Below are 21,281 nucleotides of genomic sequence, written 5' to 3'. Positions count from 1 at the left end.
ACTTACCACTGCATTTCGGATCTGACCTCTTTATATATTCAAAATATCTTTAAGCGATAGTAAATCTTGAAATTAACTTGAATTTGAATGAATTAGGATTTTTCTGTGAATGTTTTTACTCTCTTAGATTTTGTAACTATTCACATGATTATACGATTGACAGACTAAAGCGGTTGGAGTAAAAAATCTACATTTAATCTACATACAAGAAACAAAGTCACCTTGGATGGCCTTGGGGTGAGCGGAGAAATATATACATTTTATTTTAAAATGAACTATCCCTTTAAATATATTTTTATTATCAAACTATACAGTAAAAGGATTGTTAGTGTGAAACTGTACCTGTGCAAGTATCTGCAGTGCTTCATCAGCATCCTGTCCTCTTCCAGTCCTTACCAAAGCCTCTAACTTCAACCTTTGTAGTTTCCTTGTCCAATCATCACATTTACCAACACTCAACTTTAGCCCTGGATAATCAAAAAGGAATTTAAAATTTAGCTCTGTTCACACCACTTGTGAGGTTTCTTCAATAGTTGCCTCACTGCCTCACTTCAATGATAACTTACTGCATTAAATATGGCTGCATTTACACTGCAAGGCATAATGCCATCATTTTTGTCCCATTTGTTTACTTTTTCAAGACAATGTTTACATTTCTGACATTTTTTCAGATAAAATGTATATTTGAAATCAATGTTTAAATAAATTTCTGGCCCAAAAATTGTAGTGTTGTCATGAGCATCATGATTTACATTCAAGTTACATTCAAGTCAGAGTTAAGCAGGTGTCACTGACACATACAGTTTTAAAGTGTCTTTTAAGCAAATTTATTTATGTCACAGATACTTAAATAAGTAGGGGTGGAACGGCACACAGAAGTCACGGTTCGGTTCGTACCTCGGTTCGGAACAATTTCAGTACAATGGAGGGAAAAGCAAAACAAAAATGCAGAAATCAAATTTTTTAGTACTTAAGATCATCTTAAAAACATAGGTGTCCTTATCTGTGTTATTCTGAGATGTCATGAATATGAAGTGAAATGCATTTAACATCTTATCTCGTATTACAAAAATGTATACCACTTGAAGTAAACTTGTACTTATCTTTCATACAAAGATGGGTTCAAATATATAACAAGTGTTACCTAAATACATTTTTTAATTACATTTTAGCATATTTCATATTAATGTACTAAAGAACAAAACAAAAAGGCACGGTGTAAAGTTGAGCACACTTAAAAAACTCAAAGCAGCTGAACTCAGAACTGCCTGTGTATGCCTGCGCCTCTCATTAATTGTAGCAGGACAATTTATGTGTAAGACTTAAGAGCCCCGATTAGATGCATTTCCACTCAAATACCCAACAACTGCTGAACAACGCCCACACACAGTCCTTCGTCTTTTCCACCACTCTCTCGCCTGTAAGTTAGGGGTGTGCTATATCATACCATTCACGATAATACCGGTATAATTTTTTTACATAATAAAAAATGCCAAATCATGATATAGCGACGCGATGACGTATGTCACATTTACGTTCCCTAAACACAGAGCAACAACACCTGAGAGCAAGAGCAGTGAGGGGGAGATAATAGCAGGGGGTGATGTGAGGGTAAAAAGTAAACTAATGACTCAACCGAGCATCGCTGTGCAAATTACTTTAGTTACTCTTAAACTGAAGTGTTAAGGAGTTGTGTTATATAGGGAAAACCCTGTAATTTACCACTGTAATGACAGTAACTTACTTTACTGACTGAATTTAAATCCCAAAAAGTTAGCAAATGTTCACATTCTAGTTGTAATGACGCACGTTTCCTTAATTTTTAATAAGACAGATACATTTTTTCTATTCATTTTCCATTAAATTATGTGATCTGATGAGTTTAAAGCGCCGTTTTACAGTTTATTTCTTCAGCGACTCCCGCAAGGCGCAAGCGCATCGTCCGCTACTGGTTCCTAAAGTACACCCGATTTCTTACAACATACAGACCATAGACAGACAGATGACTTGCTGATTTCTCCTGTGTTTATATGAAAATCTGATTTATTTACTTGTGTTTTATCTGAACTGGATTAACATTTATCTCACAACCCCAAATCTGCCATGATTAATGTTTATGTTATTTATTTGATGTTTATGTGAACAAAAGTGCATGTACATGTAAAATCATTTCAAAATTAAAATGTAATATTATTAGCTAATGACTTAAGTCACTGGGATCTGTGAAAATTATTGAAAATCTGATGTTGTGTTATAGTGATGTAAAATGTTTATACCATTTCATCTCTATTTTGTCCTTTTTTTACGTTTGACTCATGCTTTGTGATCGTGTCACTACTAATGAACTTTAACCCCCAGGGGTCCAAAAACGCGGGGACGCGTTAACGTGTTTTCTCCTTATCATAGCAGACTCAACTTAAAATACTTCATCATTAATAATCAAACACTTACGTGTTTGACATCATTTGAAACTCTGAAGGGTCCTCTTTAATTAGTGTACATTCGCAATAACAAGAGATCTTTGTGTTTTTGTCAAATAAAGAAAATAAACAGGGTGCGCAGTCAGACATTTCTGTCTCCGCCAGCTGTCTCTCAAATCACGTTACAAAAATCAGTTGAAACTCTGCGAATACTCGTCACACAAACATGATACAAGATGATAGAGGGATGTATCAACTCTTCTTAGTTAAGGTAATAACATAGTTTAATATTGAAAATGAGTAGACTATTCCTTTAACTTCTTAATAAACCTCAAACAAACATGTATACATTTGTCCTCACATTCTTAACTGTAGTTCCCTCCTGCCTCATTATGCAGCTCATTATGCAGCTCATTATGCAAGCCTTTGTTTGCTAGCTGTCAATCAATCCTTCTCGCATAAGGCCCCTCTAAACAAAAAGTGTCTTACAATTTCTAAACCAATATATTGGTTTATGTGAATGAGTAGGCAGGATGATTTTCACATCATTTTAAAGAAAAAAACTCTACACTACTAGATTCTGTTTAGGAAAGTCTTGTTAAAACATGTTTAGTATGGGTTTTGTGGACTTACATCAGTGACTTAAAATTTGTGCTTTTTTAAAAACCACGCATAAACCTTTTTCTCTAAAAAATACAAACATGTACATACATGTAGCTCATATAATATTTTAGCCTAGTTTGTGCTGAACAGAGTGGTATGAGACACTTGCCATTATTATGTTTTAAAGCAACTGAAAAAAGACCAAATGTAAGAGCATGTCAGAACCTCTGACAGTGTCCCAAAATGGTCAGACCCCAGAGGGTTAATGCTGCTTCTGCCACCTTATGACAATGGATTTAAACTTCAAGTTAGGTTGTCTGTCATCAATGACAGCACATTGGATGGAAAATGCCCTTCCTTTTTCAAACTTTTTTTATACCGTCATAAAATATCATTACCGCAAAATTTCTTAAAATATCATGATATAATTTTGAGGCTGTATGGCCCATCCCTAACTGTAACTGACTGAAAAACTGAAGTTTTCCCAAACTTGCGATCTTAAAGAGGCCGGCAAATCCTCTAACTGTTGTGGAACACCACCACTTGCCATACTCGCTGTTGCGGCTATCTCTGACTCACTCACCCATCGTAATGTTAAGTCTGTTTTTTATTCGGAGTCGTTTGGTGCGTGGTTACAGACAGCCCTCTCACATGTCATCATTTTGCTTAGTTGATCTGTCACGTGTGCAGCTCAGACATTCACATAACCCTGCTGCGCGCATCAAAAGGTTTTTAAGAGGCAGATGAAGGTAAGTGGTCAGTCACGCAATTGACGTCTTCACCTTTTGAATCGTGCTCAGGCGTTGAGAAAAAAATCATCAAAACGTTGCGCCGCAGTGTTAAGTTGGTGGCCATTTGCTTATGCTTGGGCCAAGGGTCTGAGTCAAAGGTGTAAACCCGTTTCTATGATAATGAAATGGCCTGAGTGAGACAGTGGGTGAAATGGTAATGTTGATGGGATTAAAGGTTTGTGAAACTGAAGGTTTGCTTTGTTTTAAAGTTGAGTGCTTTGTTTTTCATTTAGGGAACTGCACCCTAAAATGTGTATAAACGCAATGTAGGGCACTGTAAGTCAGACTTGTTACTGCAGCTGCCGGGCTCTATGCTCTGATTTGAAGATCCTTTTCTGCAATAAAGACTATTGCTCGAGAAAATCCAAGTCTCCTGGTCTTCGCTAAAAAAGGTTTACAACAGGCAGGGCTCGAGAGTGCGACCTAATTTCTCAATGGTGCGATTTAAAAAAAGATCAGGTCGCACTGGTGCGACCAGGAGTTCGAGGAAAAAGCCATGGTCCAGATCTACGTGTGTGTACGTTTAAAGGGAAACTTCACCCATTTGCATTAAGCTTTGTATCGTTAGAACCCCAGTCATGTTTTTCAATGGTCGTGCATCATTCCCTCAGTTTCTCCTGAGATGGGAGAAATACTCATTTCAGTGAGGCACTTCCTTCTTTCAATGATGTAAACATCGTCATTTTGCGTCATTGAATGAAGGAAGTCCTGTATCTTTGTTGAGTGTGAAGGACTACAGACACTTATTCCTCATTTTTCCAAGGTGGGGGCTATGGGTGGGACACACACACACTAAAGACCTATTACAGATCAGTGGGTGGGACTTACGAAAATATACAAACACAGACAGAAAAAAAACTATCAGCCGCCATCTTTATGCTAAGCTAAGCTAAACAGACGTTGTGGAGCGAGCCAGATTTCGTGCTACAATAACAGCGGAAGTTAATCAATATGATATAGAAAAGGGTGATTTCGCAAGCGTGATGCTCTAATCCGCTGTTCATTGCACCTTTATGAGCCACAATACAGCAAAGAGCTCAGGCAGATGGAGGAACAGAAGCCCGAGGAGTAGGCCGGAGCCTGGGCTTCGACTGAGTAGAGGAGCCCGGGGAAGACGCCGCAACCATCGGCCTCCGCTGCGTAGAGAAGCTTGGAGAGACTTCTGCCTGTACTCTCGCTGTGTGCCTTCTTTTTAACATTTCTGCATCAGATAAGGATATGGACGTTTGTTTGGTGAAGGTTTCCAGGCAAGAGGGCAACTTTGCACGCGTTTGGACACGTTTATTTCACAGACGCGTTTCGGCTTACGAGCAAACGCGCTGCGGAAAATATGAGCTTGGATGACTCTCGCTTTGTGCTTTCGGTTTAACATTTCTCCATCAGATAAGGATATAAACGTTTGTTTTGTCACGGTTTCGGGACACTTTGCATGTGCTTATTTCAAAAGACGTGTTTCAGCTTACGAGCACAAGCTCCAAGAGCTGAGGCAGCGCGTCTGTGGAGATATTGTGCAGGGGCCGCGTTTGTGTGCAGGATGCAGGGATAAACGGAGGTCTGACTGTAAAGTGAGTGTTTCTATTTTCTTTGTTATACTAACGTGGCATTTATGTACACAATAGCATATCTGAGCGGTGTTTTATATGTCTATGTGAAAGCAATGAGGCTGATATTACACAGATGTAATTAGAGTAAACGAGACAAAAAGAAAATTGGTAAAACTAAATAAACATTTAATATGCATACCCTTTTTAAAGCACTTGGACAGACATTCGTACTGCGGATCTGAAACCGCACGTTCCTGTTTGAATAAGACTTTGGTACACACCAGGCCAGAGTGTTATTGTGTGTAACACAATGTAACATCACATTTAAAAGTAAATCATGATTGGTGTCTGTCAGATACAGTGATGGCTATTTTATTTGTTTTTTCTAACGTGGCATTTATGTACACAATAGCATATCTGAGCGGTGTTCCGATTAATGGGAGTGGCTTGCAGAGCTGTGCATTGTGGTGCATAGTGGGAGTTGTCGTTTTTCATAGAAATGTGCTCTAAAGTCACATTCTGTCTTTTCTCGGTCAAATAGGCACAAAATTCTACATTTATGTTACATTTCGACTACAAATATGACCCACTTTCAACAAAGATTAATGTTCTTATCGATGAAATGGCCCTTTAAAAATGCGTGTGCCTCCAGTCGGAGAGAGAGAGAGAGAGAGAGGTAAGTAGCCTTGGTCCGTCAGATAAACAGAGTGGATGTAGCCGCGGATGATAAGAGAAGAGGAAAAGAACGATTGACAACTTTTTCATTAAGAATGTTAAGTTAATGCCTGATCCCTCCGAAGATCATAACCAATGCTCAGACATCAACCTCCCGTCACATCAGACCTGGTCCAAACCCGAAGACGGAATTAGGTAATGAGCCTCTTACAATCGAGTCAGAGCCAGAGCATAATTCTTTTGAAGAAAATTATTTGAACGTAACACCGAACAGCAATGTCGCATGCGCCCAATTTATAGAAAAAAGCCAGGAGTCAGGGCCGCTGTTTTCTTCATAATCTTACTTCCAGATTACAGTTTGCTGTATCGCTATCACCCTCCTGCCAGACTGTCTTAAATAAAGAAATGAGTTAATTCCTTGCTTTGCGTTGTTGATTCATTTATAAATAATTCCCCCCAAGGCTTTAGTTTTTGCGCAAAAAGCATTAAAATGAATAGAACATGATGATTACGTATTTCTTTGGTGAAAAAATAATAAAATAAATAAGCCTACATGAAATGTGTTTCACTTAAATAATTAGCAAATTAACAAAATGAATTCAAAAGTAGCCTATAGCCTATATGAGTTTATTTATTGTGTGACGCACTCCAAATCCGATGCAGCACAAAACACTATTTTTACCAATTTAAAAAAGCACAATGTTTTGTTATTATTGTGAGTGTAACTTCACATAAATAATTGTACACCATTACAGTTTTGAATGTTGTTTTACTTTTATTTGTATGACCATAAATTAAGGTAATGCAAGATGTAGGGATGCACCGATACCACTTTTTTGGAATACGAGTACTTGCATTTCAGTACTTGCCGATACCGATACGGAGTACTTAATAAAAAAACATGATTTAAATTTACAGGGAACAGCTTTAGTCATATAATTTAACAAAAAACAAAGGACTATTTTCCAGTTTGTAGTAAACTCTGCCTTTTTGGACAACACAAGAGGCATTAACCCCTTACACGCCGCTCAAACATAGACATTTCTCAGCCCGTGGTATCGATTCCAGGTATCGGGGGACTTTTAACGAGTACTTTAGAAAATGTGGTATCGAGGCCGATACCAGTATCGGTATCGGTGCATCCCTAGCAAGATGCAAGCTCATCACGCGTATCATGCCATCACCGGCGCGGGTTTACGCAGGGCAGCGAGAAAGAGACATTAAACTTTAAACATTTAACATTCTACTTGAGTTTTTTTGGACATACCTTTGGAATCACTGCAATCATATCATTTATTTACAAGGTATAAATATAAGCGCAGCGCTTATCAGTGTTTAAACACTGCTGACCGCTCAGCTGTGAATCTGCCGACCCTCACAAAGTTTCACATTAAATGTTAATATATTTGTCCAGTCATGGTCCTGTGTTTATTTCTGTCAATGTTCTGCATGAAGATCTTTAAAGGTTTCTACTTACTTCACGATTTGCGGTGCGGTCGATCGCAGTCTTTATGTAAAACGGGCGGGTATGAAATAAATTGATGCTGATGTCGGATAACGGGTCAGGTGTTATTTTAATCGCGCGGATGCGGGTTATCAAACAGGACTGTGCATGACTCGTATAAGGAAAATGGAATGACAACATGAAAATTATAAAATAGCCTACATGTTTATATTCTGTATTAAACCACCATGGGCGCTAAACTTGCGGTGTTAAAAGGACAGTTCACCCAAAAATGAAAATTCTGTCATCATTAACTCTCCCTCATTTTGTTACAAACCTGAATAAATTTCTTTGTTCTGAAAAACACTAAGCAAGATATTTTGAGGAATGTTAATAACCAAACCAAGCATGAGCCCCATTCACTTCTATAGTAGGAAAAAATAATACTATGGAAGTGAATGGGGCTCATGAATGGTTTGGTTACTCAAAATATTTTCATTCATGTTCACCAGAACAAAGACATTTATACAGGTTTGTAACAACATGAGAGTGAGTAAATTATGACAGAATTTTCATTTTTGGGTGAACTATAAATACGATGCGGTCAAAAATTAGGGTGCACCTAACTTTTGTGCTGGTGCACCTAAGAAACAAATGTTAGGCGCAGCAGTGCAACCAGTGCAAAAAGTTAGTCTTGAGCCCTGACAGGATGAAACAACTGTGGCTTTAGATTGCTTTGCCACCATGTCATTTTGTAAGACGGGAAGATGTGTGTTTAAACCAAAGCATCATCTGAAAGTTCATGTTTTGGGAGCGATATCCAGACTTGGACCAATAGCAATCTTTGATGGGATTATGGATCGTAGTTTATTTGAAAAGAGGTTATTATTAAAGAGACTGCTGCCCCATACATTAGGGAAATCTTCAGAGTCCACCACTGTTTTTTCCAGGACAATGATCCGAAACACACTGCTGCAAGCAAAATCATTGCCACCTGCGCCGAGTTGAGGTACTCCCAGAAGTGCTATTCCGCCATACATTATAGTTACCCTTTTTAACCCACTTTGAAAAGCGCCACATTTTATTTTGTGCCACCATATTTGGTCGTTTAACTACTCGTTTTAAATAGGGAAAACGTTGATGTGTTTGGTCAGTTTTTAACTTCATCTCTGTTTGGTATCATTGAATGAACTGGGCTAAGCTAAGTGCTACCAAAGTGTCGCCGTGCGCCACAGCACTTCAGTGCACGCACTATGATAGAGGAATGTGTCCACTCTTCTTAGTTAAGGTAATAACATAGTTTAATGTGACAAAACGATGGAGTATCCCTTTAAGTTTAAGGTTACAAGATATATTATAATAATATAAGATTGGATTTGGTGATTTACACACTCAACTCAGAAATCGAAAAAAAACATACAATGAAGAAATTTACTTTTATACCTCCAAACCACTCTTTGTTCAAATCTTAACCAAAACACATCAAAACTTTTCACAAATTCACAGGAGATCATCTTCTGACAGTAAGAGAAATAGACCAAAAGCACAGATTGCTCGGCCCTGTATAAATATGTTAAGTAGCTACTTTACAATTAAACTTGCATTAGTTTGATATGTGACGCTTAATGTCACTGGCAAAAGAAAACTTGCGTGCATTTGTATGAATCTGTCATGTTACTTCAATATCATACAGTATGCTCAGCATGAAGTTGATACATATTGTTGTCAGTACAGCCTACATGAAACACAACTGCCTTCTACAGGTTTGGTATTTCCTTTGCCAGAGAGATAATCCCTCATTATGCTGAATCCCAGAGAATGCCGGAAGTGCAAACAAAAAGCTTGCACAATTCTGTATGTAACAGTGCTGCTATGAAATGGCAAATGACTTAAGTTAACAAATACCAAAATCAAATATTTTCTAGAATACATTGCTGTAGTACCTTGACTGGAAGATTTGATACTGTCAGAGTATCTATGCATTTTTAGCTGAGCCTGGGATAGATTATACAACCCGATGATGGAACAGCACCTTTGTTTCAGTCCTGCAGGCATAATAATGAATGATAAAACATAATTATCAACTGTGTATTACAAGAAACAGGATCAATTTTAATTAAACAACATTGACTCGCATACTGGTCCTGACTTCCGGTTTAATTGGTTTAAAAGTTTCATGAAGAATACTGACATATTTTACTCAAAAGCATCTGTGATTTAATGAATCATATACACATACTCACCCAAACTAATATTTCTGATGGCATCCTCATATTTTTTTTCCAGCAGAGCTTTAACACCAAGGCCAAAGTGAGCAACTGAGTTGCCTGGATCTAACTCTGAGAGACGGCTGAAGCAGTGAAAAGCTTCCTCACTACAGTCACCTACAGTATCAACAAAAAAATCATTTTGAAATATTGCTGAAAGCAGCAATTACAAGGTCAAGCCCAACAATGACACAAATGGCCAAAAGTGAGTTTGGAAAACCACTTTAAAGCATGATTTTAAACTGAAGTTTTCCACAGATATTAGCAAGAATTGCCATTTTCAAATTTCAAGGCCACTAGGTTGTGCTGAGACAAAGCCTTCCCCTTTTCAATAAAACAAATGTTTTCCAAAGATACAGCTTCATAAAAATTGTAGCGTGTGACGCCCAAAATAGCGGAGTATTGTTCTACTCGGCAGGCCTTAAGGAATCTTCCAACAGTACGGTCATCATTTTGGATTCAAGTTTGCAGTAGTTTTTAGCAAAAATCGCTATTTGTCATATATAAAACCACTAATGGCGCTTTTCCATTGCATAGTACCCCACGGTTTAGTTTAGTTTGAGTCGGGTCAGCTCACCTCACTTTGGCGTGGTTGGCTTTTCCATCGAGGTATCACTTCGCAGTGGAAGGGATTATAGGCGTGTTGTTATAATTTCGCTGCATACTGCTGTGACATCATACAAGTGAGACAACCTTGTACATTCCCATTCATTTATTTATTTATCAGTCCGCCACAAAATTAAAATTGGCCACCACAAATAGATGTTTGCACATCGCGTTTATCACTAAGGTTACCTCTATCTCGCTTGAGAATTTCGGTTTGAACACCCGTGGCGTCAGTAATTGATGCACTCCGCTGAGCCTCATTGAAGTTGCATTTAAAGGAACAGTATGTAAGAAAATTGTATCAATTAATCATAAAATGGCCCTGATATGTCACTAGACATTAAGAAATCATTTTCATTTCAAATACTTATATCACTGACAACAGTAGTGTGGCCAGAATATTGTCATTTAAAAAGTGGAGTTGCAGTCCTCAACTGATGTTTATGTTGTCATTTTGTGTATTGGCCACCAGCTGTGTGATTGCAGTACCAGTTTTAGCCACAAGTTTTGTGATTGCAATACCAGTTTTGGCCACAATCCTACATTCTGTTCCTTTAAGCATATACTACTGACGTGCTCGTCGCAAATGTTCCGCCACAAACTGCAAGTTTGGAAAAAAATGTTATGGTGTCCCTGATTCTCAACCTGTGGATGTTTTTCATCGCTAAAAGGGAGTTTGGGAACTTATAGCAGAGCACAGATGACAAAATTTTTCCTCGAGACAGCGCAAGCAAGCTAGCACTAAAGGTAAAGCTAATCTTTACATTATAGCGATGACGCTTAGTGACGATTGACCAATCAGTGATCTACTGTGTTTTTTCCGTGTCACGTTTGGTATCAGCTCAGGTACTACCTACTGCACCCAATGGAAAAGCTCCCAAAAGTAAGCTGACCCGACCCAAACTAAACCAAACTTTGGGGTACTATGCAATGGAAAAGCGCCATAAGTGGCACTCTGGCAAACTGTGCATGCATCTTCAGGTCATATCTGTAATGACATAAATCAAGTTTTATGTCAATACACAAACACGACAATACAGACTCGCATTCATTTAAGCATCACATCCATTCTGGCATGTTCGCTGTCAAATCTACTGACGCGCTATACGAGAACGGATTGGTCTATCAAAAAGCTTTTGATAACTTTTTTAGAAGATCTTTTTTTCAAGATACCTACCAAAATTAAAGGCAAAAAAATCTAGGAGTTCAAAAAGGTAGGTTTGTAATATTATTCAAAATGGGAGACAGGAAGTAGGTTTGACTATGACAATCATTTGGTATATTGTACTCGACGAGCCAAAGAATCAACCGTGTAAAGTCTTAACCAAACCAAGTTTTGTAGTGATAGGCAACTGCGTTAAACAAATACTGAACTTAATGACAAAATTCTAAATGTTAGACAAACAAAATGACCAACCAAAAACCACTTAGCATTGTTTGACTCTGTATGCATGAAGAGAGATCTAACATTAGATGAATTCCCTAGGAGGAGTATTTAAAAGTTCACAGCATGCATTTTTTTAAACAATCCAAAACGGCCGACTTCCTGTTGGGCAGAGCTAAAATCTTTGAGGCGAAAGTTGTTTGGGTCGATGAGATCTATATGCGTACCAACACTCGTACATGTGCGTACATCTTTGCCCGATCTGTGTACCAATGTTTGTTTTTGCATTACTGGGGGCACTACAGAGCTCACTTGCCACGCCCAAGTTCCAGCCTTTGCCCGGTCCTAATGGCCGACCACTCTGACGTCTCTGACAAATTTCAAGAGTTGTCAAGTATGTTAAGGCCCCCAAATAGCCCACAAATGAAAAAAAAATTGAGGAACAACAAAAGTGCTGGGCACCATTCACTGCAGGCCATTCTGGCTTGCTCCACGGTGCTCGGCCCTAATAAATTTGAGCAAAAACAATAGGGCTTCGCACCTTTCAGTGGAGGCCATTCTGGCTTGCTCCTCAGTGCTCGGGCCCAAATAATAACTCTGCCAAATGCTTAGACCCGGACCCGTCTGTTATTTTGAAAGCTGGTCCCGGATCCGGCCCGGACCTGTCTATTATTTAAAAGCTGGACCCGGAACCGACGTGGACCCGTGCATTTTTTAAAAGCTGGAGAGTCTCGGTCCTTCGTGTAGACCTCTAATGCACACATCTTTTTCTTAAAATTATACATGCATGTGTATTTATAAATACATAATTATGATACACAGTACACGCACATATGATGCAAACAAAAACTTTTATTCTGCAAACGATTAAATGCGATTTGTTGCTATGCTGCCCTAATGTTTATATATTTAAAGAAGAACATTTTCTGGAAGGCGATTTTGTGAAAATCATGAAAAATACTGGCGCTGGCTGGCAACTTAAAAAAAACGATGGCAGGGAAAGAGTTAAATCACAAAATATAAGATCAGGAGATGGATGTGTAGTAACACTGGTATCTTGTACCTTTGTTTACAGCTTTATAATATTGCAACTGTGTGCAAAATATAATTAGGCCATAAAACATTTTATTTTTCATCTTTAAACACAGGTTACAAATATTTGTGAAAATAAGCTGACCTGTTTTGATGTAGTGCTCACAGAGGGCCTCTAGAGGGTAGAAGTAGGTTGGATAGAGAAGCAGTGTGCCTTCACATATTACTTTTAGCTTGGCAACCTCATGTGGAAGCTGAGGGATACAGAATAAGAAACATTTGTTTTGTACCATTAATAATTGTATAATATAATTAGTGTAGTTTGGTAAAGGTGGTGTCTATAATTTAAGAAATAATGCTTTTCGCTAACCTTAGAAAGACATTTAATGTAATTCTCTGACAGGCTCCTGTGGGCTTCACTGGGTACATCTACAGTCAGTTCCAAAGATCTCTGAAATGCTAATATCAACTGTAGTGGAATGAAATACAAGAAAACTATTTAAAAATTAACAAACCAGATTTGGAAAAGTTGGAGACATCTCTCATTATTTCCAAGAACAAAGTTCATACATTGATTGTGCCAACGTGTCTATGTTTACAAGAAATATTTGTTTTAATTAAAAACAAGTACAAGACTTTCTAAGTAGAGTCTAGTACTCAGACACTCTTTTCAAAACCAAACCCCAGCAGTCCATTAGATTAGCTATTTTAAAGTAACTAGAAAGTTTTAAGACAGTTAACTGGATAATTACAAAACTATTTGTTTTTAATAATTTGGATGACTTCAATGAACATAAAATATTGGGGACCACATATTTAACTAGTAGTAACGAACATTAAAATGGGGGCATTTCAAAACAAAGAATTCAAAGTGTCTTAAAGGATTAGTCCATTTTCTTAAAAGAAAAATCCAGATAATTTACTCACCACCATTTCATCCAAAATGTTGATGTCTTTCTTTGTTCAGTTGAGAAGAAATTATGTTTTTTGAGGAAAACATTGCAGGATTTTTCTAATTTGAATGGACTTTAATAGAGCCCAACATTTAATACTTAACTCAACACTTAACGTTTTTTTTCAACAGAGTTTCAAAGGACTATAAACAATCCCAAACGAGGCATAAGGGTCTTATATAGCAAAACGATTGTCATTTTTGACAATGAAAATAACAAATATACACTTTTAAACCACAACTTCTCGTCATGTAGATCCGGTCGTGATGCGCCAGCTGACCCCACGCAATACGTCATGACGTCAAGAGGTCACAGAGGACGAACGCGAAACTCCGCCCCAGTGTTTACAAGCGTCTTGAAAGAGGACCGTTCCGACGTTGTTGTATGTCAACTGATACTAATTAATTTCTTTGTGGCAGTTTATTGTTAATGTGCGTTTTATATATGTAACACGTGACCTCCCTACGTCACTACGCACTTAAGTTAGGTCGCGCTGGACCGGACCTTGACGAAAAGTTGTGGTTTAAAAGTACATATTTTTTATTTTTTTTGTCAAAAATGACAATCGTATTGCTAGATAAGACCCTTATGCCTCGTTTGGGGTCGTTTATAGACCTATGAAACTCCGTTGAAAAAAACTGTTAAGTGTTGAGTTAAGTATTAAATGTTGGGCTCTATTAACTCTTTCCCCGCCATTGACGAGATATCTCGTCAATTAAGAGAAAACGCTTCCCCGCCAATGACGAGATTTTCCATCTTTCCACAATGCCGCTATTATCCACCAGGTGGCGCCCTTCCGCAACTTTTTAAAACCGGAAGCATTGCTCTATGGCAAGCTGCTGCATGTCCGTGTCTGTTTTAAAGATCGCTCTGAATGGGATCTCTATGAAAAGTCCGTCATAAAAATGGAATTATCTCTGCTTTTTGCTCAAAATATGGTGTTTTTGCAAAAACCTACCCATATTCAAAAGCTGATTGCAAAAGAACCACTAAAGGTAGGATAAAACGGTTTTTTTTGTTTGAAAGCAGAGGGTCTGTTCTTTTATTTGCTATATTGTATGTTTATATATTTAAAGAAGAAAATTTTCTGGAAGGCATTAAACTTTGGTGAAAATCGTGAAAAACGCTGGCGCTGGCTGGCAACTTTTTTTTAAAACGCTGGCGGTGAAAGAGTTAAAGTCAATTAAAATGAGAAAAATCCTGCAATGTTTTCCTCAAAAAACATAATTTCTTCTGGACTGAACAAAGAAAGACATCAACATTTTGGATGACATGGTGGCAAGTAAATTATCTGGATTTTTCTTTTAAGAAAATTGAATATTCCTTTAATATCCTCCTTGCAGTTTAATCAGTGATAATGCATTTTAGATGGAAGCTAAAACACAGGATCCTGTGGAATTTTATTATATTAAAGGCAGGCCAAAATTCAGAAAGTATTGATTATTGTGACTGACATGCTGCTGAGTCTCATTGTCCTGATCCTCCACGGTGCTTTGCAGCACTCTGGTCATCTCCATCCAAAGTTCCAGCAGCTCTAAAGTCTGCACTCCCTCTTCACCCTCCTTTACTTGTATTAACTTCTGAAAGACTCTGGCCACCTGCAGGTGGAGAAGCAACAGTTTCAGACATATAAAGTAACTGCATGAAAACAAAATTCATAAGATTGCAAAATCATAATTTAATGATTCTTTCTAAAGAACTTAATTTTCAAATATAGTAAAACAATTGTGATGTCTGTGCTAGGGCTGGGACGGTTGTAATTACCACAGCACCACCGCGGTGGTGGAGTGCGATCCGTGGTCGGGAAGTGCGCCCTGCGGTGGTGTGCACGTCACAAATTATGCACCCAGTGAGATGTCTTCAGGTTCGTGTTAACACAAACAGCCAGCAGACGCGAACTTAATGCGCTATTTGCAAGGGAAGGCAACTGATATAAGTGATAATCCGCTGGCTTGGGGGTCTAATAAAACCACACAGAAATCGTGAGGAAAAGCGCCGCTTTCCTCCCCTTCAAAGCGCGTGGGCACTTCAGAGCGTCTTTTGATGCATATTTAACCTAAGCATTGCATTACGCTGTGACGAGCACCCACCGGTGGAGAAAGAATGTGGCGCCTATGAACACGCACGTTTGTTAAAAACTGTATATCTGATCATCGTTTACATTTTTATATTTTAAAATATATGTATGCATTATGTATAAGACCTATATGCATCAATGTGCACATACGCGCATGCGCGCAACCCCCCACGCACACACACACAATCTATATAATTTGTCCATTACCACCACAAAAACTGCCACTGTGACAGCCCTAGTCTGTGCCAAATTTAAAGTGAATCTAAGCCTTCAAGAAATCAAAAATCCATTCGCAATTTAGAAAGTTTAATGTCTCTGCATCATGTTTCCTACATCTGGTGTCAATCGCATGAATCCCCTAGGAGGGGTATTTAAAAGTTGACCACATGCAACTGTTAGCCTTAAATTAGTGTTGGGCAATATGCCCCATTTTAAGATCGTCCTATCGTAAGCCTGTGAGATCGGCGATACACGATAGTATCGGGGGGCGGGGCAGTAGTTAACTCATTTGTTTTTTTTGTTTTTTTACTCATTATGACATGTCACTTTATAGGTGGACAAAAATAACAAGAGCAACACCGTCATGACCGCAACCTTCTTAAAACTGATGCCATTAATCCGAGGAAGGAAGTCCAATGTAACAACATCATGTTTGCAAGGTCTTGTGTCAATCGCATAAATTCCCTAGGAGGAGTATTTAAAAGTTTACCACAAGCAACTGTCAAAATATCTACTATTATAACTGGCACACTTCCTGACGCATGTTGGTGGCGCTATGTCCGGGACCCACAATAGGCACATTGATGCGATTGGAATCTTTGGCCAAAGATACACCCCGCGTATCATCACAATAAGACATTTTAACCTTAGATATAAGACGTTTCCTGTTTCTCTGATTTCTGAGTATTTAAAAGTGCACTTTTGAAACAATCCAAAATAGCCGGCATCCTGGTGGGCAGAGCTTATAGGTTTGAGTGCTAAAGTTGTTCGGGTTGATGAGATCTATATGCGTACCAACTTTTGTACATGAGCGTACTTATTTGCAATAACATAAGAATAAATTCTTAAAAAAAACAAACGGCCATTGCACCTTTCGCTTTCGGGCCCTAATAAAAGCTGTTAGCAGCAATGAAAGGGCCCTAGCACCCATGGCCACTACCAGCCAATGGCCTAAGGAATGCAATGAACAGTTGGGGATATGCGTTTAAGTGGGTAAATATAGTAGGAATATGGCAAAGGCATTTGGATCTGCCATACCTCTTGTTGGCAAAAGGTGGCACAATTATTAAAACTGAATAGTGGCATATAAATGCCTTCATTGCTGGACTCTTGTCAAACATTAATAAGGGCACAGATTGAACACGGTTTCATTTAACGTAAACATGCCTGTTCATTTTGCCAGCAGGTGACGCTATGCAGGGTACCCCCAGGATTGTCAAACCTAAATTCAAGGCTGTTTAAGACCTTTTTAATACCACTTCAAATGAAATTTAATACCTACATCGCACCCATTCAGGTAGAATAAATCATTTTAAATAATGTAATAAACCTCAAATAATTACTATTTACAAGTGTTTAAACATTCATGACAACATGCCTCTGAAAGGCTGAGTCCAAGGCCTAAACGGCCTAACCCTTAAATTTACCCAACAATCAAATTTGAAAATCCCTAAATCAGGGATGGACAACTGGAGGGCAGGGGCTACATGCGGCCCTCCTCTTTATCTTGTGCAGCCCGCCACGTTTTAATATGACCATTATGTCAGAGAAAGTAATTTATGTTAAAACAATAGTCTTGATTGATCCATGAAATAAGCTGCACACCAATCAATAACACCAATTTTAAGGTATTTTTTTTTTTTTGCTGTTTAATATAGTTAAGATAATAACAACATCTAATAACACTCATCAGTAATGATCTGAACCAGAACAATACTGAAAAACAAAATTAACCATATTATGGCAAACGAAACAAAAACCCCTCAAACACAACAACAAATTAAAATGTAATGGTATTTTGACCCTAAAAAGACAAGAGATCTGTTCACTGCACCAAACAAAAAACAGGACACAAGCTCATATATAGATATAGTTCTGTTAATCTTTTCTGTTAATCTTTATACAGGACCATACTAAAGTTTTCTAATGCTAACTTAGTGTGACAATGTAAATATGTAGCCTATAGTATGTAAAAAATTGCATTATTGTTTGCAGCTTATTATTGCATGGATCACACAAGACTATTGTTTAACATATAAATGACCTTCTCCGACATAATGATCATATTAAAAAGTGTCTTCTCTACCTAGATTTACTAGAGACATTGTGGAACAGAAGATTGTGGTGTCATTGATTAAATCAAACAACTGATCACAGGTGAGAGGACACCCGTCATTGTCCCGCCCCCACAGTCCCAAAATCAACTTGATTGAGCAAGTGCGTGTTGTGCAGCTGCGAGCGCATATAGAGAGTCGAGCGAGCGCTCACCCCAGCCTTTACTTTCTCATACCAGCCTTTTTACTTTGCTCGCGTGACTGCGTTTTAGTGTTCTGTGAACATGCGAGAATGCTTTCCCGCGCGTGGATAGTGTTCTACGCGCTCGCTAAGATGCTTTTCCGAACATGGATAGTGTTCTGCGCTCGTTTCTATCGCTCGCGCGTGGTTTTCGTGCACGCGAGTTTTGTGTCTGAATTAACAGCATATGATTATTTGAAAAATTAAGACCTCCGTGAAAAATTCAGGAATTTGAGGTGAAATTCAATACCTTTGAAGGCCTTAATATGGGAAAATGAAATTCAATACTTTTTCAAGACTTTTAAGACTCCGCGAGTACCCTGGCTATGACTGTAAATAAATATTGCCATGTTGATGTGCTCAGGGCAGGACCCTTAACAAGAATTTAAAGGGCACATGGCATAAAAATTTCATTTTATGAGGTTTTTTAACATTAAAGGGGACAGAGAATGAAAAACCATTTTTACCTTGTCTTTGTTGAATAATGGTAGTCTACCCGCATTCACGAACATACAAAAAGTGCAATACACGCTATACATCTCGTGTCGCTGGACACGCCCATATGGTCGCCAACGGTCACTTTTGCTCGTGTCGCCGGAAGTCGCCCGGTTTCTATTGAAATGAATGAGATTGCGTCGCTCTGCAACTGCTGGTCGCTGGCTGTCTGAATGGGGGGGGTTAGTATCACAGAAATTCCTCTTTTAGAAATGTCAGCCAGAAAACGGCCCAATCTAAAAAAACTGATGCTTATGACATCACAGGCATCTATCTGCCCCTCCACTTTAAAATAATTGGCTACATTTTTTGAGTGGCAGCAAAGTCAGCCAAACAGTAATGAGATTGCAAGTTAAGCCAGTAGGGGAGCCAAATAGGTGCAAAACCACTTGTTTAAAATTCCCTCACCCTAATAGAGCTATCTGAGAGAGGTTTTTAGGAAGCTTCTAAGAATTACAGACCCAAACAAAAAAAAAATTGTATACATGTCACATCACAGAACAAGGATAAATACCCCGTTCAATCTTTCTATGTCACCTTTAATATGAGTTCCCCCAGCCTGTTTATGTTCCCCAATTGGTTAAAAACGGTTATAGGTGTAAACTGAGCCCTGTGTATTCTGCTCTTCTGGTATATGATAAAATACATGTGTGTATGTTGTACCTGCATCGAAAAAGTTTATTATAAAATAGACACACATGTTTACAAAATACTCGCAAGACACTCACTTAACAGTAAACTCTGATTACACATGAGATTGAGTATTGAAAGCTAGTTTGACTACGAAAAACTGTTATCCAATCATAGCAGTGGGCGTTTACTTCCAAGTCTTCAATGCTGCCCATCAAAACCAAGCATTTCTCAAGTCAGCCTCTAGGTTTAAGTTTATTATTTATATAGCATGTTTCTGCTGCCACAAGCACAGCCCAAAGTGCTGTACAACAAAGCAATAAAACACAAAGTACAACAAATACATAAGCAGTAAGCAATAAATATCATAAAAACATTCAATAAAACAAATACAAAAACTACAACAAAGGCCGGTAGAATTGTGATACATTTACTGTTAGTCATTTAGCAAAAGCTTTAGTCCAAAGCGACTTACAAATGAGGTAAACAATAGAAACAATAAGAACAACACAAGAACAGTAATGCACTCACCTAAAGGATTATTAGGAACACCATACTAATACTGTGTTTGACCCCCTTTTGGAGATCAGTAATGTGTTTTTACTTATTAATAGTTAAGTTCACAGACAGCATTTAAAAAGTGCAGTACACGTGTTTACATATCATGTGTTTATTCTGTAAATACTGAGTGTGGTAAAGCAAGATTTGATTTTATATTTCTGCACATTTTAAAATGTTTATACCAGGCTTATTTGGCACTGATTTATGTGGAAATTAAAAGTACTGCATGTTTACAACAAGTCTGGAAGTTCAGTAAATCATTCAGTATACTGTACTAGTGTAACTGAAGTAGATGGGGAAAATGTCATTCATATAAATTCATGCATTATTTAATTTCATCAAATAACCTATAAGCCTTGCCTCATGTTTAATCTAATTTTGGGTCATACTATATAATAATTTATTGCTTGTCTTTGTTGAAGACTAATACAGAAGACGAACAGCTTAAAAAAATATATATTAAATTAAATGTTAATAAAAACAATCGCAATTAGATTATTTTCCTAAATCTTTCAGCCCCAACTGATAATTATCCAGGATTTCACTCCAGCCAGACATTTAAGCCGTTTCTCAAAACCAAGTATGCCGAACTCGGACTTGTGTCCTTCGTAGTTCGCACTTGCAAGTTCAGACTCGGAAGAACGAACTCCTGACGCGAAATGCATTCTGGGAAACTTTGCTGTCATAAGTCCACACAAGTCTCCTCTGATGCATCCTCGATAAAATGGGCGGATCAAGAACACATCCGGGGATTTTATGTGAACTTGGGCTTGATGCGAACTTTGAATTGGAACAGTACTTGGGCCGCGAATGATGACGTTTCACAAGTCCACAAGAACACAAGTACAGACAAGAACGCATATTGAGAAACGGCTTTAGTAATGTTGGAGCAGTACTTATTGACAGGACGCAAGGGAACAGAGTTGAGTATTATTGGTGTAGAAATGACATAAAATCTCAGATTTCCTAAAAATAGATCCTAGCAGAAACATAAAAAGTGAGAATAAGAGAGTGCTTAAAATAGATCCTTGCGAAAGCCCACATGATAAAGGAGCTGATTGGGACATTATTATTATTATTATATAATTATAATTATTATTATTATTATTACAATACCTGGGGCCCGTTTCAATAAGGAGGTTCAACCAACTCTGAGTTAAAACTTGAAATCTGAGATAACAATAGCATTTTGATTAAGTTTTATTCACGCACATACTATACTGCCGTCCAAAGCGAAAGCGCAGTAACTACACACTTGGTCGAAATTGAGTTAAGGCTTGAAATG

The 21,281-nt window shown here is 38.1% G+C and overlaps 1 protein-coding gene across 2 annotated transcripts in view; it reads right to left on the bottom strand.

Annotated features, from left to right (window-relative positions):
- Window positions 1-21,281, bottom strand: part of skic3 (SKI3 subunit of superkiller complex) — a 271,172-nt gene that overhangs the window by 234,768 nt on the left and 15,123 nt on the right. For both annotated transcript variants that reach the window (XM_065284603.1, XM_065284604.2), the window contains exons 6-11: window positions 15,174-15,317; window positions 13,137-13,235; window positions 12,912-13,020; window positions 9,721-9,861; window positions 9,421-9,522; window positions 343-467 (exon numbers count right to left, since the gene is read on the bottom strand). In XM_065284603.1, the coding sequence (XP_065140675.1) occupies window positions 343-467; window positions 9,421-9,522; window positions 9,721-9,861; window positions 12,912-13,020; window positions 13,137-13,235; window positions 15,174-15,317 (720 nt within the window). The remainder of the gene's footprint in view (window positions 1-342; window positions 468-9,420; window positions 9,523-9,720; window positions 9,862-12,911; window positions 13,021-13,136; window positions 13,236-15,173; window positions 15,318-21,281) is intronic.

Source organism: Paramisgurnus dabryanus, chromosome 5, assembly GCF_030506205.2.
Source record: "Paramisgurnus dabryanus chromosome 5, PD_genome_1.1, whole genome shotgun sequence".
NCBI lineage: Eukaryota > Metazoa > Chordata > Actinopteri > Cypriniformes > Cobitidae > Paramisgurnus > Paramisgurnus dabryanus.
The sequence above is the reverse complement of the archived record's forward strand: the minus strand, read 5'-3'. Positions and strand labels throughout refer to the sequence as shown.